At 43.2% G+C, this 24,271-nt stretch overlaps 2 protein-coding genes across 7 annotated transcripts in view; one reads left to right on the plus strand and one right to left on the minus strand.

Annotated features, from left to right (window-relative positions):
- Positions 1-12,005, plus strand: part of ABCG1 (ATP binding cassette subfamily G member 1) — a 65,214-nt gene extending 53,209 nt beyond the window's left edge. For 5 of the 6 annotated variants that reach the window (XM_064152576.1, XM_064152572.1, XM_064152575.1 and 2 more), the window contains 5 exons: positions 1,200-1,300; positions 1,777-1,935; positions 3,272-3,390; positions 4,707-4,931; positions 5,437-12,005. In XM_064152576.1, the coding sequence (XP_064008646.1) occupies positions 1,200-1,300; positions 1,777-1,935; positions 3,272-3,390; positions 4,707-4,931; positions 5,437-5,500 (668 nt within the window). In that variant the 3' untranslated portion in view covers positions 5,501-12,005. Of the gene's footprint in view, positions 1-1,199; positions 1,301-1,776; positions 1,936-3,271; positions 3,391-4,706 lie in introns of all 6 variants that reach the window. The other variant, XM_064152573.1, reaches the window with a different exon arrangement.
- An 8,013-nt stretch (positions 12,006-20,018) lies between these two features.
- Positions 20,019-24,061, minus strand: LOC135180057 (trefoil factor 1-like). Its single transcript, XM_064152212.1, has 4 exons — positions 23,980-24,061; positions 22,808-22,954; positions 21,059-21,208; positions 20,019-20,035 (listed from the first exon to the last, which is right to left on the minus strand). Exons 1-4 carry the CDS (start codon positions 24,059-24,061, stop codon positions 20,019-20,021), a joined length of 396 nt encoding a protein of 131 aa, XP_064008282.1.
- Positions 24,062-24,271: the final 210 nt, after the last annotated feature.

The following is a 24,271-nucleotide window of genomic DNA, read 5'->3' on the forward strand; positions in this document are numbered from 1 at the left end:
CTCCGTCACTCCCCTTGTAAGATGGACAGAGCAGAGGGAAAATATAACCAAAGACCTGTAAGTCAAGGTAAAAGCAATTTAATAAAATGCAATGCCAAAGCAAAGGCCATGTGTGGAGGCAAGAACAAAGATGTTATTCTCTGCTTCCCATCAGCAGATGATGTTCAGCCACTCCCCAGGAAGCAGGGCTTCATATGCATAGTAGCTGCTCTGGAGGACAGATGCTATCAATGAATGTCCCCCCACTTCCTTCTTTCACTTTACTTGTATATCTGAGCTGCTGTCTTATGGCATGGAATAGTCCTCTGGTCAGTTTGGGTCAGCTAGCCTGGCTGTGTCACCTCCCAGTGTCTTGCCCACCCCTCAGTGTACTCCTGGGGCAAGGGAATGTTGGAAAAGCACAGCCTTGATGCTTGGCTCAGCAGTAGCCAAAACACTGCTGTGTTAGCAGCACTCAGCTGCAGCACTGCAAAACACAGCACTAGGAAGATGCTCTGGGGAGAATTAACTCCAGCTCAGCCACAACAAATACATGTTGTGATGTGTCAGTGTTCTAGAAAGTAACGTTTGACTTATACTTCTGCTTCTGAAACAGGTGTGGGGGTAAATCTTATACTCACTAAACTGCTGTGGAGAGGTGGACATAGACTTGTCCAGTGGCATCTCTTTCTCCCCATTTTTGCCAGTGTTTCTTAACCAAGACAGTTTGCTATTTCAGTTTTGGACTAAAGTTTCCCATGGTGCTAGTGTCGTGAACTTGTGGTAGGTCTTAGTGGGGAGGTAATAAATTCCATAGGACTTCAAAGTCACAACTTCTGCATAAGATCAGTATATATATGTGGTGTCAGAAGCAAACCTCTGCCATATGGACTGCTCCATACTACTTCTGTGATTGCTGTTACTTTGGATTCCCTGTTGGACCAAAAGGAATAACCAGATTCTTTAAGTTTTGACATCACTTTTTGAGTTAAGAGCCTCTTTAAGAGAGGTGCCCAGCCTAAACACTGAGCAGCTCTTACAGCTGAGTTCTTACATTTAATTGCAGTGACTGAAACTGTTGCTGATCTATCAGACACCTCAGAATTATAGTCCAGCTATGGGACTGTAGCAGTGCAGGATTAGACAAGGATAAATGACGTCACTACGTGTGACACTGTTGTGCACCGATAGCCTAACCTACCGATTTGTGTTCTCTGTAGTTCCTCTTGAGATGGGAGTGTTTCTTAGAGAACATCTGAACTACTGGTACAGCCTGAAAGCCTACTATCTCGCCAAAACCATGGCTGATGTTCCTTTTCAGGTATGTGCTCTACTCTTCAATGGAATGAGAACCACTGAAGTTCATGGCAAGTCCACTTGCCAAGTACTGGTATTTCATCCATTAGAGTAGCAGAGAATCTGCCCCTACGTGTGTGCTGAAGCTTCAGGTCAAAATCAGAAGCACCTTAACAGTAAATAGTAGGACTTCACCAAAGTTGAAATCTGAGCTAGTTAGTTTTTTAATAAACAGATTACTGTCTTTGGTCTTTTGCAGAAGGGGAATGGCAAAGGACGATAAGTGAGTGGGGTCTGTTTTCTATTGCTGAAGTAGTAAGGCAGATAGCAGCCTACAGCAGATGCATTTATTCTCTGCAGCCATGCCTGTCATGTAAGGGAAAGGCTGAAAGCTATGGATTAACTGCAGCCCCCCCGCCGTGCTCCCTCCCCCGTTTGGATTTTATTCAGAGCAACAGTCGATGGCTTTAATGGACTAACCCCAAGTGTATCTCCTTGCAGATCATGTTTCCAGTGGCTTACTGCAGTATTGTGTACTGGATGACTTCTCAACCATCTGATGCACTCCGGTTTGTCCTATTTGCAGCCTTGGGAACCATGACATCCCTGGTGGCTCAGTCACTGGGTCTTCTCATAGGTGCAGCCTCTACATCCCTCCAGGTACTGATGGTGTTCTGTGGTCTCAAAAGAGCCTTGCTATCTCCTAAAACTGACTGCTTACTGTGACTGCTGCTGTGTCCCAAAGCCACTTCTTGAGACAAAGCTAGGCAAAAAATTTTCTTGGTCCAATACAGCTACTTGATGCTTCCCAGCAGCATCAAGTTAAACAGCGTATACATGTGCTGAATGTGAAGCTCTCAAGTTCTTTCCCCATCTGAACAAGGCTGTTCTTGCCCCTGCTTGAGTGGGTTGTCACTTGCTATTCATCCCAGGCTGAGCAGCAGGTCCTAGAAATTGCAGGACTGATGCATTTCTGTGCATCTACAAAGTGGAGGTTGACTGTGAGGATCATAGCTCAGGAGAGGGTTCTTGCATACACATACAAATGGATTGCAGAAGGGAAGGTGGGAGAAGGCTTGCTCAGAAATACAACTTCTGCAGAGGGATGTAAAGAGGCAGCTGTTGGCATAACTGCTGATGACTGTGTAACTTCATACTGCTTTCTGATAGGAGACGTGCTGGGGTGATCATTCCACAGCAGAACTGTTTCGTGGTATTTTTAATGACAGATAATTAATATGCATTGATGCTGTCAAGATTCCTGCAGTAGAAGACTTGATTCCCTCTATGCCACCTGGTGAAGACCAGCATTGTGCTGTTGTGTAATCTCTGTGAAGACAGCTGTATTGCCCTTTGCAATATGTAGAGAGAACAGACTGGAGCTGGGTCAAGATCTGTCTTCCCCAGCAAAGCCACGCAGTTAGAGATGTTCCTTATCTTCCACACAGTGTTTTAGACCCACTTGCAGCTGCTGTTCACATGGAGTTAATAAGGAAAGAAGCCTGTGTGTCCTCAGTGGAGAATGAGGAAAGGTGATACTTAGTGAAGCAAGGGAATCACAGTGCCCATCTTGCCTCTGTAAACTTCTTGGTGGGTTCAAGTCCTTCAAAGCACAGCAGCATTGTCATCAGTGGAAGGGTTTAGGAAGAGGGGGAGGAACGCCTTTTCCTCCGTTATCCACCTTTGACCTCTCCCTTACAACAAATCATGTGGGGAACAAAAAATAAAATCAAGGTATTTTCTAGTATTTGGAACTGTGGTAATTTCAGAGAGCAGCATTAAAAGTAGGATTTGCATGACATCACTCCTCAGTGCCTAAAGAGTAAGTCTGCATTGCCTGTTTGGATTTGGCATGGAGCAGAGGATTTGCTGTAAGGAAAGACTACTCTTCTAAAGGCTGTTTTCCTCACCGAAGGTCAGGACATCAGATGAAAGTGCAAGTTCATTTTTATTTTGCTCTGGCCATCTGACAGGAGACTCTTCCTTCTCTGTACAGGTGGCCACTTTTGTGGGCCCAGTTACTGCCATCCCGGTGCTTCTGTTCTCTGGGTTTTTTGTCAGCTTTGATACCATCCCAACATACCTCCAGTGGATGTCCTACATTTCCTATGTCAGGTACTGCTGGAAATGCCATTTTGTTTGCTTTTTCTTACTCAGTTCTTTAGGGTGCAGAAGAGGCTACATTCACAACACATTGGTTTAGAGTATAAACGTGCACACGATGGGTACCACATTATCTCATTGCATTTTGTGCTGTGTACGATGTGAAATAGATAGGAACATGCACTACAGATAACCAGCCACAAGTTCATGTCAGTCCCCTTGAATTCAGTGGAACTGCACAGCATGCAAATCTCCCTGGGCTCTGCATTAGTGGAGATCTGATATATAGTGGAGATCCCTATTAATAGGGACAGAATGCCTCATTTTGGAAGAAAAGGTTGTATAAATCACTGCTGCATTCTGGGATGATTTGTTGGATAAAGACCTAGCTTAAAGTTCCGCAGTAGCACTGCCACAAGAGACATGGGATTTGTGTCATCTCTAATCTAAACTAGTTTTGAAGGAGCCTTCTCAGCTATGTTTGTCTTTCTCACTGTCTGAGACAGCTAGGATGAGATGATTGCTGTCAGGAAGTCTCAGGAGGGTAGTATGCAGGGATACTTCAGACATTTAAATACTCATAGTTGAAATTAGAGGAGATTAATTTTGCCATCTTCCTTTTCCCTCCTCTGGCCAAGCTGCACTATTAATGAAAATACCCAATCTAAAATGTGCTCTATTTGGCAAGTGAGGTCTTACACAGAGACCTCTCAAAGATAAGAGACAAACTTCTTGAATTAGTAGCTAGAATTCTTGATGAGGCCTTATGCCATTATCTAGCCTGTGTGAGGTCTCCTGGAGCTCGAGGGAGCTATCATAGGCATAGGATCTGTGATGTTGCATCTGCTCACAAAGTCAAGTGCTGAAGTGTGCCTGGTGCCAGGAGAACTGTGCAGTGTCAGTGGAACCATAGTGCATGGAGGGAGGGACAAGAGGCATTCTAGATGGATGCATTGACCGGATTGGCTTCTGACATCAAACCATAGCTGTGTCTCCCTTGCTCATTTTTAAAACACTGAATAACTTCTCTTTGAAAAGGGGAGCTTCTGCCTGTGAGCTTTTTGTCTTAACATTTTTCTTTTAAGAAATTGCACTGTCTTTAAATGCAAGCAGTTAAAGGCAAACCTTTTGTCCTTGTTCAATCTTACTTAAAATACCAGTGACAGGGCACTTGCTTGGTCATAACGGGGTAGAACTTGCCCCAAGAAACATATCTCAGAACAATACTGAACTCCTCTGTGTTTCAGCTAAGCTCTCATAGGAATTTTATTGTTGCTGGAGTACTTCTAAACAGATCATTGGGACTTATCCATCCTCCTTCTTTCCAGATACGGGTTTGAAGGCGTTATTCTCTCCATCTATGGACTGGATCGAGAAGATCTGCATTGTGACAAAGATGACACTTGCCACTTTCAAAAATCAGAGGCCATTCTGAGAGAACTGGATGTAGAAAATGCCAAACTTTACCTGGACTTCATCGTTCTTGGAATTTTCTTCTTCTCTCTGCGCCTAATTGCCTATTTTGTTCTCAGATACAAAATCCGAGCAGAGAGGTAAAGGAAAACCAGCTAAAACAATGCAGTAGGAAGATCTTTAGACATGCAATAGAGGGCACTTGACATTGTCTCACCGTGGCAGACCAGTCTCCAGTGCCCAGCTAGATGCTGTTATGACCTAGCCCATAGAGAACCACAATGGGGTAGTGGACATATAGTGTTAAGCCAATCAGTCCAGTTGGGTTGGGTCATGTTTTCATTGCACTTTCTAGCTTTAACTAGGAAGAAGAAATAGAAGGGAATTTTACACCACAGAATATCAATACTGAGGCAGCATAACTGTAATGAAAAAAATCTGGCTGCAGGAACTTCCTTTATGAAAACCACTTTCATGATAAGGTCACCAGGATACAAAGTCCTAGTAGCCAGAATAGTATAATGTTGGCAAGATAATGAGAAGCAAAACAGGGAATGCAAAGAAAATAGGATTCTCTCATGTTTATAAATCCAGAGTTTCATCTTTGCAGTTTTCTATGTATTATTTTGCAATTCTCTTCCACAGAATTACCCTCTCTGGCCAAAAGTCTGTAAATGTATTACTTAACAAGGTAAAGATATCTTTTTAATATGGATACTTTTTTAAAACGAAGTGATTCAAGTCATGATTTTTGTTTCTGTCTAAATTTGGAATTCTGGTGCTTTACTTGTTGAGCTGGTCTCATATCTGAAAACTGTAATGGTACAAGGAAAAGTCAGATTCTGAGTCTGCACTAAACCTTTGATCCACATTTGAAAGCATCGGTAGATAGTACAGGCACTTAGACAAGTTCAAGCTGTTGCTGAATGATTGAAAAAAAACTTTCTGCAGTGTCTTTTAAATCCTCAATATTTGTGATATTTAAAACACTGAACTCTGCTCATTATGTCTTTGATCTACCTCCTGTGAATTCAAAAATCAAAGCACTCCAAGGCTTGTTTTTTATTGAATTGTGAAAGCAGAATCTATCCCTATCACCTGAGCAATTCTTAAAGCCTGGGGGGAAGGCAAGAGCTAGCCACAGCTCCTTGAGATGTTGTGTTAGCACACTTGGCAACTGCCTCATATGGAAATGTGCATTGTATCTGCAACATGCTTGGGACATTGTGTTAGCACACTTGCAGCTGCCTCATATGGCAATGTTCATTGTATCTGCAACATGCTAGTTGTAGAACTCTTCTCAGAACATACAAATGGCTTTGTAATACTGCAGGTCTATTTATACCAAGCAGTTTTGTTCTCATCCCAATGTCTGTATGTGTGACCTGGGAATTAATAGTGAATCAATCCAAACACCAATCAAACCCTTAAGGGAAGAATGCATTTGTTTTGCATATCTCATCTTTGTAAACTTGGCAGGGGGGATTCTTGTTCCAAGTTGATGTGAATTTTGTCACTCCTTTCCATGTGTTTTGTTTTTCAACTCAAAACTCTTGTGAACTTCTGTACAAATTCCACTACTGTCTGCCATTCCTGTGTGTTTACCTCTGTGCCACAGACATTTGAGTCAGACCTGCAAATACTGTACATGCATCATTCCTTTTAGGATGCTGAAGTCTTGTAGATTGGAAGTGGCAAAATGTCAGCAAACCATTCAGGAGCTTGTGACAGTAGAGTAGATGAAGAGAGACTGTGCACATCTGCTAGCTGCCAGCAGTCACAATTCAGACTATGTTCAAAGACTCCATAGCAAGTGAGCTAAACTGTGCTAGGGCCAGCTCTGTTAGTACTCAGGCAACTGGGGCAAATAGAAATGGTCCCTGTACTGTGTTAACTTTAGACAGAGCTCAAGCCTTATCTGGAAAAGCTCTGGCTGTGCTGAGCTACAGCTCTGCCATTTAGCATCAAAGACAATTGTTTTCCCAGTTTCCCTGTGCCCAGGCTCTGTTTATTTAGTAACACAGACTTAGGCTGTGCATCTCTGTTAGGACACTTGAATTAAGCCCAAATTCTGGAAGACTTTAAGTCAAGCCACATGTTTTAGGAAGGTTAGTTGAATGTTCTCTGAGAAAAGGATTGACCTATAAAGGCAAAGTCAGACTTTACTGTAGAGGGAAATAAAAACCCTTACACAATCTCTTTCCATAGTTTTGTTGCTAACTTTTCACCAATAAAAGCTTTTATGCATCTCTGCAGCTTTTCTAGGCATAATCACGAGCAGGTTTGGACCTAGAAGGCTGCCAGATGTCAGAAATTAAGAATTTTGGCTATTCTAAATATTACTTGTAACTGTGACAGTTTTTAAACAAACTGCAAGCTCAAATCCCTTGGCACAATGTGCCATGATTATTTGAAGACTCAAAATATTGGTGAATCTATCAGGCACTTCAGATGCTGTTTGCAAGCAAGTAAAAGACTGCAGTTGACAAACTATTCCTGTTGCACTCTGCTGGGGTAGGTGAGTGTGAAAGACCATGACATCCATGTCATTAAATACTTTCAGGGTTCATACTTTATGTTTTCCAACAGCATTTACCAAATACTACATTGAAAATCTGTTGCAATGCACCAAACAAAATAACTTTGCTGACATTTCAACACTGTTTACTTACACAAGGACAATACTGTGTTCTATCTAGACCAATTTAGCAGTATGCATTTCTTGGATGCTGTCTTGTTATCTGTGCTTATTCCTCTGTTTGTAGACTTTATTTAGCCTGCAACATGTCCTCCTGTACTGTAACTTTGTGTTGTATTATGGTAGCCAAAAGTCTCGTCTATCATGGGTGTACCTAAGAAAACTCATGCTCTGGAGTCATTTTTGTGACTCTGTTTTTTTGTTAGATATATTTTTTTTTTCCCTGCCATCTGCTGGCAGCATTTAGCTGAAAGTTACTATTCTAAGGAACACTTTCAGATTGTAGTATCCCAGTAAAGAAGTAAATTAATTCTCTTGAAGGTCAATGCTACACATACATGACATAATAATTCCTTCCCTCCGTAGCTCTAAAATTAACTAACAATATCTCTTTTCTCACTGCTGTGGGATAGAAGTAGTTAAAATCCATCCCAAATGTGTTTTCATTTGCTGCAAAGATTTTTAACATAGTCTCAGCTTGGCTTTTTTTTCCAATTAGGTGAAAATAAATTTTAACAGGCTGGTCTAAAATGCACTTCCAGGTTAATGGACTGAGCATGAATCTGCTTTAGTGTTAATCAAGCACAATATGAAGCTCTGGAGGCTTCGTGCAGAAGAATAGAGGCCAGCAAGATTTTAAGACTTCCAAGTCCTCGACTTATATAGCCATATTTAAATAGCCATAAATGGGTTGAAATCAATGCCATTGTTACCACTCAAACCACTCACAGCTGGACTAAGAGATGCATAAGAGAGTAAAGGTTTTTAAAGGTCTGTGGAAGACAGAATGTATGATTTGTGTTGGGATTGCTGGAAGACACCAGTGTTCTGTTGACCTCCTGGTTTTGTTTCAACTTGGTTTGAAATATTGCTTTGGTTACTATGTACATCAGTTATAAGACTTGTGCTTTAATTGGTTTTCTTTTGTTAATGTTTTTTTCTCTGAGGAAACTTGCTTACAATTGGAAAGTTGCTGAAAGTCTAAAAAATGACTTAACACATTATCATTATTTACAACTCAATAAAAGATTTGGAAAGCAGATTCTACTTGTATAAGAAATTGAGAAAGTTTTATCTTTATAGATCAAAGAGAGTAACTGAAGAATATGTGGTGCTGAAATTCTGACCACTTCTTAGGATTTGCAGCCCAAGATACTTTTTTTAATTAAAGGAGAGGAATATATGTCCATGTGACAGGGAGAGCTGGTTATGTAGGTGGGAGACAATGAGCGCTGGAGTCTGAATACAGGATGTATCAGGTGACTAGCATTTTGATCTACTCTTCTGTGTCAAGGGCAGTGTTGTCAACAGAAAGGAGTGTTTCATTTAACATTTCATTCTGGAGAGAAGTGTGGTACACACTGACCCCTACCACCCCAGTCATCTTCACAGAGGAGGTCCTGTCTCTTCTGTTTTCTCAACGCTAGATGGATGGTTTTGAATCCAGTGCGATCCTCCGAAGCTCTCTTCCAACAAAGTAAGTGTCTTAATAACTTCTTAAGTTATATTGTAACTTAATAACAATCACATCTGTGTTGCCTTATGTGAATCAAAGAACAGCAAATATCTTCAAGGCTTAAACGCTTTGCTGGATGAGGGCTGTGTTGCACAGGAAAACTGAGGTGTCTGCTCTCTAAACAGACTCAGAGGCTGTGCTGAAAAGTCCATGTGCTTTGGGTTAGCCTCTGGGAGATTGCACCGTCACAGTGATCCCCAATTCATCTTTCTGAATCACAAAAGACTTCTTTTGATGGGAAGAGGAGAATGAAAAAGAAACATGATGATGAGTATCTATTTTCCTCTATATTTATTGTTGCTTTGCATCATTGCTTTTGCTTTCTGCGTAGTTTTGGTGAGGATAAATTAACCTTTTTTTTTTTTTCTTTCTGTATCAGAAATGCGAGTCCAGGACTGATTTATATTTGAACTATGACAGCAGTTGTTTGGGGTTTTTTTGCCTTCCAAACTAAGCAGGAAGAGATCTTAATTAATTTTCAGTGATAACTTTTATAGAAATTATTATTCCATCTTCTGCTCTGTGACAATCGTATTCAGAAATGATAGCAAAGCACAGAGGAAGAGTCTTAAGGTGCAGTCATGATGCTTTCAAACAGAGCTCCTCAGAAAATGTGTGTGAGGAAAGTGCTGGAAGTTCAAGCAATTCCTTGCCAAAATGGAAACATGTTAATACTGGTCTTGTACTGTGGGTGGCAGAGCCCACTTAACAAGTAGATGTGATATTTGGAGTTGCCTCACTTATGTAGCGCTACCATGAGTTAGAAAAGGTCTGAACTTCGCCCGGAACTCTGAGTGTTAGGATTGTTGTTCCCTTTAACGTCCACACAGAATAGCAAAGATCTCTACCAAAAGCAGTAGTGTTGGAAAACACTGAGACTGGTTTTGGCAGCACCTAATCTAAAGCTCCTCCAGAGCAGGTTGGCTGTGATAGATACCAGGCCTGTATTTCCATAGAGGGCATCTCAGTGGCAGCTGCAGAGGTACTGTGCTCTGTCTTGTTCTTTTTTTCTTTAGGAAAACCATCTTCTTGTCTGTATCCATTTTCCTATCAGAACAGACCAGTAGGGTGCAAGTGCTCAGGAATTTCTTTCCTTTAGTTCTTTATGGAAGCTATTTATAGGTGTGATAATTTGAGAAGCTGTTGGGAACTAGAAGTAGGCAGAAAATGACTCCATGCCATGCCCTCTGTATCAGTTTGTGACAGGCTGGTCATTGCTCTGCCCATGACACTGCCACACAACAGTAGTGAATGCATAAATTAAGGGCTCTGTGTCACTGAGGTTAATCATAAGCTCTGCTATTTGTGGACAGGGGCAGTGGCATTTCTAGGGATCAACTCCTGCTGACCTGTTCTTAAATACCTGTTTTCATAATATATAAAGAAATTGCTGTAATGTATCCCACTGAGTGATTTTTATAGCCCTAGTACATTGTGCATATTCCATGTCCAAAAGTTGCAGGTTGAGCCTGCAAGCACAGCAAGTTTCCTTTTAATTCTGCTCATAGGTTAGTGCATTTCTGTTCATATTTCACATAGAGTTTGTGAAGAAGTAATGGTACTGTACACCACAAAATCTAGCTTTGGTGATTTTATTGCTTTAAAATCTTGTAATGAACCGTAACTTAATGGCGTTGCCACCTGTAGAACCTTTCTTTAGGAGATGTAGGTTTCTGTGGAGACCCATTGCCACCACAGTAAAACAGATGACCAGTCAAAATGCGCACCTTTGGCACAAGAAGTCCCCATAGCTCAGCCTGCCAGCCTGCATTCTCTGCATTATTTATGCCTTTGAGATAAATCAAGATTTCATTGACCCACTTTCTTTCTGGGGGGCTCTATGCAGCTCAGTTCCTGCTTACCAGTTCCTTGTGTCCTTACTGCTAGGTATTTGTGGGGTGTAAAAATGAGGTGCTTGGGAACAGTATGAGGTACTTGAAGTGGGAGGGACAGCTTTCAGGCTTCTTTGAACTACCAAATATTTAATGTGCTGGATCTATAGGTGTGCTTTATTCTTTCAAGAAGATAAAAATGTAAAATGTCTTTTTAAGCAGGTTGCAAGGCATTGTGGAAGTCTTTGCTTTCAAAGTTGACTTTTTTAACCACTGGTATCTGTGATGTCTTCTATTTTCTGACCCCATTGTGGCTTATTCTAATAGCCCACTTAGGGTAATAATTATGCAAACTCCTTTCTATTAAAAAAAAAAACAGCTTTGCTGGCCTCAATGATAAGTGCACCAATGTTTTCAAATCTCACTTAGTTGTTGGTCAATTAAAAATTAAAAAGAAGAAAAAATGCCCTTAAATTGTGGTAAAAGTAAATGAAATGTAAGATTACATTTGATATACCCAAAAGGAAGACAAAGTCCTGCAGTACACCAGTATCTGTGTCAGTAAAGATTTGTGAAGTACCTTACCTGAGTCAGTTGACCTTATTGTGAGATCCTGCCCTTGAATCTGTTACTGAATTATTTAACATTTGTTCTTCTGTTTTTTTGAAGCAAGAGTCAATGCAAGGTATCATTTGAAGTCAGCGTGCTGAAGTGTGCGTATTCTGTGTATCTAATCAGTCATTGTTGTCTCTTGTTACTGTAATGCATTTGCATTACTAGGAATCAATTTTATTACGCTTCTTTAGAGACTATTGCTGCCTGCACGCTGTGATATATTTGCACTGTTGTAGATATATATATATATATACACACACACACATATATATAACTATACTGTATAAACCATGTCTTTTTTTCAGGTTGCTTGCTGCCTTTGTAGTTGATGCTTATCGGTGCAGTGAACCTGAGTATGAATGTGGGATGTGGGGCATTCTGATGATATATTACATTATTAGAGGAATATTTGTATATTTCTGTATACTTAATACCTGCAAGAAGAGATTTGTATGTGCATTATTTTCCAAACTAGAGCTTTGTTTTCTGAGACTAGAGAACATTTATGATAATGTAACAAAAAAAAAAATCAAATAAAGTGTTATTATTTTCAGACAGATGCTTTTTCCCCCCTGCTTTCTCTCAAAGGGAATTTGGCAGTGATGTGTTTTCACTGCCTGCTCCTAGGTTCTGCCAGCCAGCAAGGATATGGAATTTCCTGGATGTACTTTGTGGTGATTTCAGGTAACTTCCAGTACAGCTAGGTTACAGAAATAGTGGCTTGGGTTAACACGGTCCACTCTAACTAGCAAGCTCCTCTTGCCCCACACACAGACAGGGAGAAAAGTAAAAATGCTGAGTTGAGATGAGGAGTTTAATGAGATCATATGCAACATAAGTACCTTAGCAAAAGCACAGCAGAAGCCAGTACTAAAACAGTTCCCCCTACTCAAGAACACAGCAGCCAGTACAGTGGAAAGGACCAACACCCAGAAAACAGAAGCAGCAACCGAAACAGGAAGTCTCTCATATTAGAATTCGAACTTCAAGCCCCGTGATACTTCATTCCAGCCAGCACTTTTGTTTTGAAGCTGGCATGATGGCAGCATGATGTTGAATATCAGCAGTAGATTCAACTCACCACCTCTTATCCTATACCACGTGCATCATGCCTGGCAGCAATAAACATCACACATCATACAGTGTTCACTGTCCATTCTCACTGAATGAGACCACCTTGTGGTTCACAGGAGGCTTCTTGCTACAGATACTCTGGAGCACCATCCTCTTCCAGTACCATTCAGATTGGTCCATGAGCGCTCCAAATGGTGAGGCTGTGTTTCCATCCCTGGGACAGTTGATTGCAGGTGTACTGGACACCTCCAAATAAAAGCACGCTGGCTTGCATTCTGGTGCTCCACTTCCAACACATCCAGCTGTTAGGATGCCCTTATCACACCAGAAATACTAATGGGTTCCACCCTTGTACTTCGATGGCTTCAGAATACACTGTGCACCTGTACTACAGTGTTCTACTCTTGTGGGTTCAGCTTGCCAAGCCATTGGAACTGTACAGTCCAGTAAACCCAGTTGCCCCTTTCCTGTATCTGGATGGAAGGCAGGGCTCCTCTAATTCTGATTGGAATCACAGAATCACAGAATGTCAAGGGCTGGAAGATGCTTTGGAATTTGCTTCAGGACGACTAGAAGCAGTATCAGTTCCTCTCTTTTTGGGTGATTTTCCTCTGAAACTGGGGTACCATTCTTTCTTGTGTTTGATGTATTTTTCTTTCACAGACTTACCTGCTGTTCATCTTGACCATGCTGCCTGCAAGTGTCAGCAGATATTCCCCATGGTTTTTTTTCAGGAAAGGATTGTTCCCACTTCTGATCAGCCTCCCGCAGTGTATAGATTTCATCTTTCCTTGTTCCCAGCTGAAGAAGAAAAAACCATGTTTTGTTCTGCCAGCCACAACTGTTCATTCCCCATTTTACAAGACACCATTCCCTGTTGTTCAGCCACAGCACCCATACTACATTCTTCTTGCAGCCTTCTGTACATTTCTGTCATCATGAAAGGTCTCTTCAGCTAGTTTAAAAAGGCAGAATTTTTCCACTCATGTTTCTTCTATAGCTCTACATTGTCCAAGAAATGCCATACTTAACTGTTTCTGACATTTTGAACAGGCTCACAAAATGTGGTCCTTGAGGCATTGAGACTGCTGCTTCCTATTGCACTGGTAAGGAATCTCTTGGGCAGAGAACTCCATCTGCATAAGGCCTCAAAACCAGCAGTGTCAGAAGTGCTGTGTCCCTTACTTTGCCATATAGTTTGCCATACACTTCATGTTATTAACCTCTGTGTGTAGTGGAGTTAATATCAAGCCTAGACAATGTTGCTGGTTTTGGCCACCCTTCCTGACCAGCAGCAAAATTACTTTCACCTGTCACCACAGTTCAGTTCAAGGATAACAGTCATGACTTTTACAAGTTAGTTAGGTGTCCAGTCCTAGATAATAGGAGCAGCCATGATTGAAGGATAAATCATCCTGAGGGTGCATTCTCAAAGCTAACAGCAAGGCAATTTTCTAAATGATAAGAGATCATGCTTGATATTAAACTTTACAGACCTGCAGATAATACTAGACTGAAGGAATTGTAGTCCCCAAAACTAGATGCCTCCCTATGCCAACTGTCCCTAGATGAGGAAAGGAAAAGCAGTCCTTTGTAGCTTCAGCAGCAATGCAAATTACTTCAAAGTGTTCTACATTACAGTTAATGCTATGAAATAAGCCAACCATAAACTTCTCATTAGCAATGCTGCAAAAATTAATATACCTCACATGCAATTACCATCCACTGTTTACCTGAAATGGATTAATAAAATAAAGAGCTTTCAAAAATGAAGGACACTTTATGTTGTATTTTTCTAATAGCTACACATTTAAAACTTGCTTAGTAATGCAGGTTGAAAGGCACTGGAGGCCATGAGAGCTGCTGCGTTGAGTACCTTTTCCAGCATGGGAGGATGGAAGGATCTGTGCAGTGCCCAGGTGAGCAATTAGCAGCTGTTGCTAGCACTGACATCTTCTTTTGGGAGAGCCTTAGTAAAGGGCTCACTGGGGAATTGTATGTTGCAAGCTCTGTTTAGTGCAGGAAAGCTGTCAGGGGCTGAATTTATCAAACTGGCACTAATTGCATCAATTTATTTAGAAAAAAAAATCATAGCCTTATTTGTGTTCTATTTTTTTTTTCCTGTGCCTTGAAGATTATTTCAAGACCTCTGCATTTTGAATACAATGTTAGTTTTGTGCAATGGAATTTCATTTGCACCAGGTTAATACTGACGACATTTCAGTTTTGTGGCTGTGCCCACACACACATAGGAAGGCAGAGGAGGAAATCAGGACTTAATCTCTTCCACAGTGATAGAAAATGCTATCAAAACATGAAGCTGATCCATTGTCAGCTCCTAAATGCAAAAGCAGGCCTCAGAGTTGCAATATTTCCCCCACTGGTTTCTGTATTCTGTTTCACTTTGATTTAGCACCTGATCTGAAAGCTTCCTTTTGAGCAGGAGCTTTTCCAGAGGAGGTGTGTGATACTAGCTGTAGCAGGGAGCATACCCTTTCCAGAGACATTTGAGAATAGGATCTGAAGAGAGCACATTAAAATGCACCTTTTTGGAGGTCTTCTCAGTCTAATTCCTCTTCCACATTGCTACAGGTTTATTCTTTGTTGCTATCAGAGCACCCGTATGCTCTGAGCTCCTTGTCTGTCCTAGTTTTCTCCCCTGCTAATTATCCATGTCAGCTTTTCTACATTACTTCAAAATTTATGATTCTGGAGACCTTTTCTTTGGCTACAATTCCTTTAAAAAAACAGTGGAATATCCTCACTCACCCAAGAGCCAAACAGGCAGGCAGTTCTTGATGTCAAACATTTTCTCTTCAGCCTTTATTAGAAGCAGAAGCATTGCTTGCACACAGCTGTCATGATCCCCAGTTCAGGATTAGCAGGCATTAGTGATTTAAAATGCCATTCACCGAAACAGTGTAGCAGCCTCATCAGCACAGTTGCTTTGTGTCACAGGGAACTGATTGCTGTTACAGTAGCACCTTTGCTGATGAAAATGGTGTAGCTGACCTACTTCCCCCACCCCAAATAGTCAGAAGTTTGTTTCTTATTCAGCACTCGCTGTACAGCCATGTGGGTGGACAAAGAGTTACAGAGGTGCCAAGACTGAAGTCCTCGTTTGGATTTCTCGTACATGCTTGTTAAAACTGATTCACCTTTGGGGCAGCTCTGCATTTTGTTGGAAGAGAAGCCTCATCATATGCTTATCCTGCATCTCTCCCTAGCCGACCCTTTTGGTCACTGACAGGCGGAGGGATGGGCGAGCATCTGAACCAACCCACTGTGGCTGCCCGTCAGTCTCAAGGCGTTGTGGGTGTACTCAGAGTTCTTTCCATTGGGCAGATTAATTGGATAAATTAATGTCATAGTTTGAGAGGTCCCAGGGTCCCCTAAGAAAACTACAGGACCAAGATGCTCATCCCAGGGGATGGATCTGGTCATCCCAGGATGTTGTAATATTGCTATTCTATTCCATTTTCTGGTATCACCGTTTATAAGCCAGTGCCTAGCCAATATCCTGCTCTTTCCTTTCTCCTCTCCTCCCTTCACATCTCTCTGGGAGGCGCACACATCCCTTCTTATCCCATGGTTTGTGTGGGAGATGGCTTCTAGCTGGCAGGGAGTGTTGAGCTGTGTCATGCAGCCTACTGAGGCCTGGCCTAAGTTGGGGTGGGGGTGGGGGTGGAAGGGGTGGAGGATTCTGGTTGGATTTAGTCCGATAGACTTGGCCGAGCTTGTGGATGTACCCATTCTTCCTGATTGCCTTTTGCATATATGCACCTGTAAATAGAATCTCTCTTCAAACCCCCCATCAGTGTGCAGCATTTTCCCTCTTACTCTCTCCAAGGAGTGAGAGTCGCCTCTGGGGTTCAGCCCTGGGCAGCTCATGGCCTCAAGCTATGACAGTTAGCCAGCCTGAAACACTAAAAACAGTTTCAGAGCTTCTGTTGTGACTTTTCTTCACAGAGCTGGATAGAGCTAAGTGCAAACAAATGAAACGAACAATAAAACAACCAACAAGCAAACAAACAAGGCTGAAGGGACAGAAAAGGACAGACTTTACATCACCCAGTAACGTGAAGCTCTTTCAGTCACGTTAGCCAGTGAGGGCTGTCAGCCTCCTGATGCAAGATAAATGAACTGCACATATCTAGCTGTACCTACTTTCTGGCCAGACTGTGAGCTTCAGCCTGCAATCAGTTGCCAGCAGCGAGCATGCATCCCTGCTTTGTCTTTCTTGGGCCTCTGCAACCAGCTCAGCTAGGAAAGTTAGCACCCAGGTCAGAAATCTGTGGCAGGGCAGTGGTGTTTCCCATCTCTCTCACTCCTGTCCCTTGAGCTGCTCTCTCTAGCACCAAGAGGCACAGATGGCAAAACTCAACAAGTAGAAGAGATACAGAGAGCTGCTTGTATAGAAATCCCTTCAGAGCCAGGCAGGAAGGAGGCCTTTCAGTTCCTTTGTGCTGCTGGGCACATCCCAACTGGCCAGATGCTTCTGAGCCACGACATGTCTTTTTCTCTGAGGGCTGTGAATGAGGCCCATGGTGACTGATTTCAGTGATGGAAGGCCACAGAGAGACTTTGAAGGTGAGGAGAGGAAGGTAGCCTGCACTCTCCTGTTTACAGATTTCACTTTGCCCTACCTTGACTCTGCCTGTTGTCTTCAAATCCTCAAGTGGCTATGGCTTTTATTTGGGTTTTACCAGCTTCTTTTCACACCTAGGCATTTGGGTCAGTGTGGATATAGGCTGCATGGAAAAACCTCAAGCATTTACTTAATGTAAATTCCCAGAACAGCCATCACAGAATGACTTGAGTTAGAAGAAACCTTAAAGATCATCTAGCTCATGCCATGAGCAGAGGCACCTCCCACTAGACCACATTGCTCAAAGCTTCAACTAGCTTTGTTTTAAATAATTCCAGAGAGATGATGTCCACAGCTTCCCTGGGCAACCTGTTCCAATGTCTCACCACCCTCACGTCGGAGTCCGGCGGCTGCTGGGAGGTGAGATCAGGGTACCGACGACTCGACTCAGCAGCTGCTATGCATCACTACAGCTTTATTAGGGTAGCGAAGCCTCTTATATAGTGCTCAGAGGAGGTGTATACCACTAGTTTGGGGCTGGCACAAGTGGACGGTACAGATTGGCCCAGAGCCACATGCAAGGTACAGATAGGTTGCCCTGTGCCAAAAAAAAACCTGTGGTTCCCACGCCAGGGGGCTGGCAGGCTCAGCCCCCTGGAGCTGTGCCCGCCCCAGGGGCCAGCAGGTCCAGCCCCCTGCAGGTGTGCGTGGGTTGCTCACTTGTCCACAGCCTAGCTTCCTGAGCCAGCAATGCTCAAGGACATCTCCCTCATATTTACAGCTCATGTCCCACTGCAGGAGAATTCTCCCACACCCTCATAGTAAAGAACTTCCTCCTAATGCCCAGTCTAAATCTATGCTACTCTAGTTTAAAATCAATGCCCTTTGTCCTAGCACCATAGGTCTTCATTAATAGGTCCTCTGCAGCTTTTCTGTAGACCTCCCTCAGGTACTGGAAGGCTGCTATAAGGTCTCCCTGGAGCCTTCTATTTCCAGGTTGAAGAGACACACCTTAGCCTGCTCTTGGAAGAGAGGTCATCCCTAGGTGGCAGATCCTTAGGGTGATAAGTTTTGGTTCTGTGAGCATTACTTTGGCATACTCTTAGGAGTGGTTTGCTGGGCATTACACAGCAGTTGATTGGTTTTGCAGGGGACATTATTCCCAGGGACAGCAAGTGAGCAAGTTTAACTCTTCTCATTTCATCCCTTTAGGGTTAGGCTGCTGTCAGCATGACTTCCCTCGGCATGACATTCCTGCATGTGTGTTTTTCTCCAGACCAACATGCAGACCATTTCATCAGAGAATCTCAAGCAGTTCCAAGGAGTTTCAACAGCTGTGCCTTTCCAGAGTGAGTTTCTTGATCAGGTTTTGTAGAATAGGACACTGCAGTACTCAGCATCCCCACTTAACCAAAGCATTTTTGTCCATCATTTTGTCTGCAAAATCAAGTACAGCCCTGGTATGCTGTGGCAGGGGCAGCTCAGTAGGACCACTGACCTGCACCTGCCTCACTGGTAAAGCCTCAACAAAGAGCTCTGGGAGGGTGATATAAGAGTAGTAAGCACTTATGCCTTTGAGCCTGTCCCTCTGAAATGCCTGCTTGCCCCTTTTTTCTCCCAGTGAGACTCCTGTGAAGGCCCTGTTACTAGTGGATGTACATTGTTGTTGCACCAGATTTTGCAGTGCAGTATTATTGTGAGTATATTGTGCTTAGGCTTTCCAAATTCATCTGGCTACAGTGCCAAACCCTCCTCAGCAAAGACCTTCAGAGACTTTCACTAGACTTGTCAGTTTATCGCTCAAGTTGCAACCAATATCCTACAGTATACCAATCATATCAATGAGTCTATTGTAAGCATGAGATAATGAAGTTATATGAATGACTGATTTTTACTGCCTTGGATAAACTTACTCGTCACAAAAGTGTACTTGGAGAAATCTCTAAGGAGCCATGTGTCTCCACCATTATCTCTCTCCCTGCAGCACAACCCTGTGCAACTGCTTTTTGCTGCTAAGTCCTGAGTTTGCTGCCATGGCAGTCCCATGTTTCCCATTTTGTTCCCAGTGGTGCTATTAGGAGAATTTTTTTTCTGTGCTGTCACTCAGCTGAAGCAGGGAAGCATTCAGGCTGGTGTGCCAAGCTTTAAGGACACGCAGGAGAAAGCAGCTGCACTTGCTGGAGATCAGGAGCTTCTCCCATGTCTGGGAACACACAGCAGGCTGTATTTTAGGCACAGGTCAGAACCAGGGGGACCTATTTCTTTCTTTTAGTGTTGCAGAGACATTTCCTGAGCACGACCCATGAGACTTGCTAGTGAGGACACTGGTCTACAGTGAGAGTGCCTGGGGATTCAGCTGCATGTTGCATCAGCAGCTGGGCCCTGCGCTGGGTTAGATATGGTACCAAGTGGGTACCTGCCTTCCTGAGCTACTTTCTGTTCTGTTGGTAGCAACAAGAAAAAAACCTCCCTCCCTGGAGGTGTTCAAGGCCAGGTTGGATGAGGCCTTGAGCAACCTGTTCTAGTGGGAGGTATCCCTGCCTATGGCAGGGGGTTGGGACTGGATGATCTTTGAGATCCCTTCCAACCTAAACCATTCTATGATTCTTGTGTGAGGTGTCGCTGCCCATGGCAGAGGGTTTGGAACTAGGTGATCCTTGTGGTCCCTTCCAACCCTGACTGATTCTGTGATTCTAAGAAACCAAACAAAAACAATCAGAAGCCCAAACCCTATAGAAAACCTGAATATTTTCAGTATTCAGAGGGGCAAGTGGCTCCTGTGAAGCCACACATCACTTAACAAGTGCAAGCAGTCACTTGCAAGTGTGAAGCGTAAGCACCACAAAAAGCAGAGTGTTGTGTTCCTTCAGAAGTGGTAGTGACTGATCTCTCATCGCTGGGTTGCTAAGATGCAGAATTTCCTGGGAAACAGAGAAATACACAGCTTTAAAACAAAGACAGCAGAGAACTCACTACTTGTATCTTAGATCTTTTATTACACTGAAACTCTGCATGGTACTAGCCAGCCAAAAGAATAAAAGCCCGTATCTTTTCATCAGAAATGAGTCAATTCAAGGTAAAAGTGACCTCAAAATCAGGTCATATGAATGTTGCAAACTGTAAAGTCTGAGTTGAGACCTTCCACTGTGGTTTCATGTTGGAGTAGGGTCTGCAGATTGCAAGGTCCTTGATGGAAGTTTCTCCTTTAACAAGCTGGGGAGGTAAAGAGGAGAAGTATATTAAGGGATGTGTTTTCTCCACTAACTACTCAAGATGCTGGAAAGAATTTTGTCTAGGTACAAGACAGTAAAAAGGAAATATTTTGGTAGTTGCTTCCCCCTCACCCCAATCTCTATGTGTGTTTCTAAGTAATATCAGTAAAATCAAATCGTGGCAAATTGTTACCAGTACAAAACGTGACTGTGGAGTGGGTTGGAATTCCCTAAGGCTGTTAGCTATCTACATTAGATATGCTGAAAGGTCAATTAGAGCTGGGACAAAAACAAAAGTAAGAGATGAGAAATTTCTGTACGTTTTCATTCCACATGTCTGAAGCAAACCCTTTTATTTCTGGTGATAAAGTAGATCTGAGTCCAGTGGCTGCATCGCTGTCATCCTAGTAGCGGAGGGCTCGAAGTCTCTCCTGGAGCCCAGCTACCTTTGCAGCCACATTGCTTACAGGTGCCTGACAACACCCACCCCTTTGTGCAAGAAGTTGGTGTTTTTAGGGTTTAGCCACCTCTTCCCAGCTCGTGGCCTGGATGAGGAAGCTCTGCACCCGCACCAGGGAGACCTGGAGACCTCATTCTGCCCCCTTCTCGAGTGTGGTCTCGCACCTGGCTGGGTTGGTGCAGCACACCAAGCCCAGGCACAGCACCGGCTCCTCCAGCAGCCGTGCTAGGTTCAGAGGGGTGTGTGGGGTGCTATCTTGTTCAAGATGTTACCTTCCTCCACCACACGGTGGTAGAAGCACCAGGGGACACCGGCGGGGTGTGAGTTGAAGCAGCAGCCCTTCCTCTCGCACTGCTTAGCCGTGATGCCAGGGAAGCCGCAGTTCCTCCTGCCCCGAGCTTCAGTGGGACATGACCTCTTAACTGCAGAAAACAGACCCAAAGAAGGAAGGAGGCTGTGTTACTTTATGCTCCACTTGCCTGGTGGCATAACACACAAAGAAGAAACAGAGGCCATAAAGGTGAGCTCACTGAGCAGACCTGACCTTCTTTATGCCAACTTCAGGGGGCAAGTTCACCCAGATCCTTTCCATGCCTTGTTATGGAAGACTACCTAGAGGTGAGGAATTGCTGCTGTGCCTCAGAGGCTGGGGGACATGAATTTGCTCCCAGAAGTATCTGCTGGGCAGTGACCTGAGGCATGGACACGTTCCTGTGTGGCCTGTCATAGGTGAGCCTGTTCTGGCAGTGGGGGGTTGGACTACATGATTTCCAGAGGACCCTACCAACCCCTACCATTCTGTCATTCTGCATCTCCCTTAATGGTACTACAGACACTGGCCTCAGACCAGGGTACGTTCATAAACTGGCCCAGTACTAACTCCAGAGCAGCCTGGCTAATGCAGGGGAGAGGGAACTCAGCCACCTCTGCATGCCTGTTTGAGTTATAGAAAGGAGGTAAGTCACTGAGCAGGAAATTACACTCAACTAGGCAATTTCAACTAAAATCACATGTAAAGAGGTTATACCACCTGGCTTGGATCCTCTCCTGAAATAGTTCTGCTCAGAAAAGTAATGCAATCAAAATGACACTGTAAGGTGCTGCTGCTTGTTTTTCAAGATGCTCACAAAACTATTTACAAGAGGAAAGTAATTTTTTCCTCTGACAATTCTAAATCCTGTTGAGCAATCTTGATTCTTATTGAGTTTACTTATTGGGAAACGTTGTCTTTTCACCCTCACTTCCTTTCATTTCACCTGCGAAGCTGCTGAGATTGCCCTGGAGGTATTCTAAGGAGGAGCCATCCAGTCAGCCCAGCAAACACATCAGAGTTGCCTACGCTGCACATCCAGTCCTTGAAGGACTGGGAGAGCAGCTCTTGTCCTCTCTGACGAAAATAAAGGCAAAACATGGAAGCAGAAAGTTTAGAAGGAAGACTCTAACAGAGAAAAGGATTTCCCCTGGGGTATTTTGAATACCTCAATGAATGCAAACTGTTAGCAAAAAATGGGAGAGAAAATAAAGGTCACCAAGTGGAGTTATACTGGGAAATACAAAGGAAGTAGCAAATACCAGAACAGGCTGGAGAAAAGAGCAAAAAACACTAGCAACCACAGTATGCCTGTTGTCTTTTGTACAGATGGGCTCATCCACTCAGGAATTTCTGGCTTCTGTGACATACAGTGTGAAAGTCCTCCTGTACCACATGGGAAATCCATTTAAATTGCTGAGGATCCCTTGCTCCGCTGATGAACACTGGCAGTGGAATGTTTTTAAGAGGTCAGCATGGGTTATTTGACGGCTAGAAGACTGAAGGAAGAAGCATCATCTTGTGTGATGAGGATGAGATAGAAGACTGATGGGTAAGCAAAGTTTGGCACTGATTTCACTACCGGTGGTGGCCTAATCGAGATGAGTGCACTCTCTGTTAGCCTAAGAGGAAAAGCAGAGCTGCTCCCTGTTATACACATTTCTTCATCATCAAATGCTAGGAAAACCAGCATTTCTAGCAGACATGTTACCTTTCTTTGGTTTAGGCTTAAAGCACCAGGGCATGTTAGGGACTGAATTGTTGAAGCAGCACCCCATTTTCTTGCACTCCGCTGCTGAGATTCCTGGGTAGCCACAGTTGTTCCGCTCCATGGGGGCTATTTTACACTGGCATCTTGCTGTGCAGGGAAGAAGTAGCAAGTTACTGGGTGTCAGTTTGTTCACTCATATATTTATCAGACTTCCACTGGGAACAACAATCTTTTCCTTTGTCCATCTTTACAAGTGTATTATTTCATGCACTCATATATTTATCAGACTTCCACTGGGAACAACAATCTTTTCCTTTGTCCATCTTTACAAGTGTATTATTTCTCTTGCTTGCTAACACTTGGCTGATTTATAAGCTGCTTTTAAGCTCCCATGGATTTCAGTAAGGGTTGTATTGCACCCTTCAAGAACCTGTGGTCTCATCTGTGGCTGAATCAGCCCAGCACAGTGGGGTCTGTGAGCTTCAAACATACCATCATAAATGGTAAATCCCCAGTACTTCAAATGTAATGCTAGTAAATGCTTGTTGTTTTGCCCACTTTGAGTGCAAAAAGAAAGAATTAAGGGTCCAGTGAATATTTGAATAGGTGTGAAGACATAAAATGTTATCATTGTCATTAGGTGACTATAAAAACATAGGAGTACATGCAAATAGTTGCAGCTGTATGTCTAAGGTTTTAAGTCTACTGCACAATCATCCACAGCCAAGAATTTCTGGAGACGTTCATATGTGTCTGTCATTGAATTAGTTGCTTTCCACAGATCTAAATCACCTGTCTTGTATTGAGGAGGCAGGCAGACTCTCTTGTATTCATATGGCAAAACAACACAAAAGAAATGTTAGAAAACTATTTAGACAAAGCTAAGTCTTGATTCAGCCCTGGCCCTGCTCTAGCGACCTGCTGTACACGTCTGTTCCTCTGCCATTGCAGCAGGTTCCACATTACTCCACCAACACAAGACTTCAGTTGCAGCTTTTTTAAATTTGCCATAGATTTATCTGAAAAAAATTGAAAAGCAGACTCCAGCTTTGGTAATAAGAATACCAGAGCAAAACATTGGCTGTCTTTTACATCAGCTTGCTGCAGTTGCAGTCAGTAGGATTAGGCCCACATACATACCTGTGAAGGCAACTGTAGATGGATGTACTTACATGGTGCAGGTTTCCCCTCAGCCAAGGTGCTGATTGCTACAACGAGGATGACAGAGAGCACACAGATCACTTTGGGATCCATTGCTCCTGGAAGGCAGGTAGAGGAGAGGTGCGCCTTCTCTTGGAGCAGGTTGTTTTATACACTCCTTGTGTTTGCCCAGTGAGGTCTGATAACATTGTTCCATCCAACGCTTCACCCAGAGGTTGGGTTTTCTTTTGTTTAATTAGGAAATGTCACCACACATATTTTTATGTCCCTGAGATAACTTTCTAGGCTCACGAGAGGTGTTGA

The sequence above is a fragment of the Pogoniulus pusillus genome, chromosome 12 (genome assembly GCF_015220805.1).
Source record: "Pogoniulus pusillus isolate bPogPus1 chromosome 12, bPogPus1.pri, whole genome shotgun sequence".
Classification (NCBI taxonomy): domain Eukaryota; kingdom Metazoa; phylum Chordata; class Aves; order Piciformes; family Lybiidae; genus Pogoniulus; species Pogoniulus pusillus.

Excerpts from the sequence above, each read along its gene's own strand:
- LOC135180057 (XM_064152212.1), bottom strand. The coding sequence starts at position 24,061 with ATGGATCCCAAAGTGATCTGTGTGCTCTCTGTCATCCTCGTTGTAGCA. Across the intron at positions 22,955-23,979 it reads TGAGGGGAAACCTGCACCAT|CAAGATGCCAGTGTAAAATA; the intron begins GTAAGTACATCC and ends TTCCCTGCACAG. Across the intron at positions 21,209-22,807 it reads TAAGCCTAAACCAAAGAAAG|TTAAGAGGTCATGTCCCACT; the intron begins GTAACATGTCTG and ends TGTTTTCTGCAG.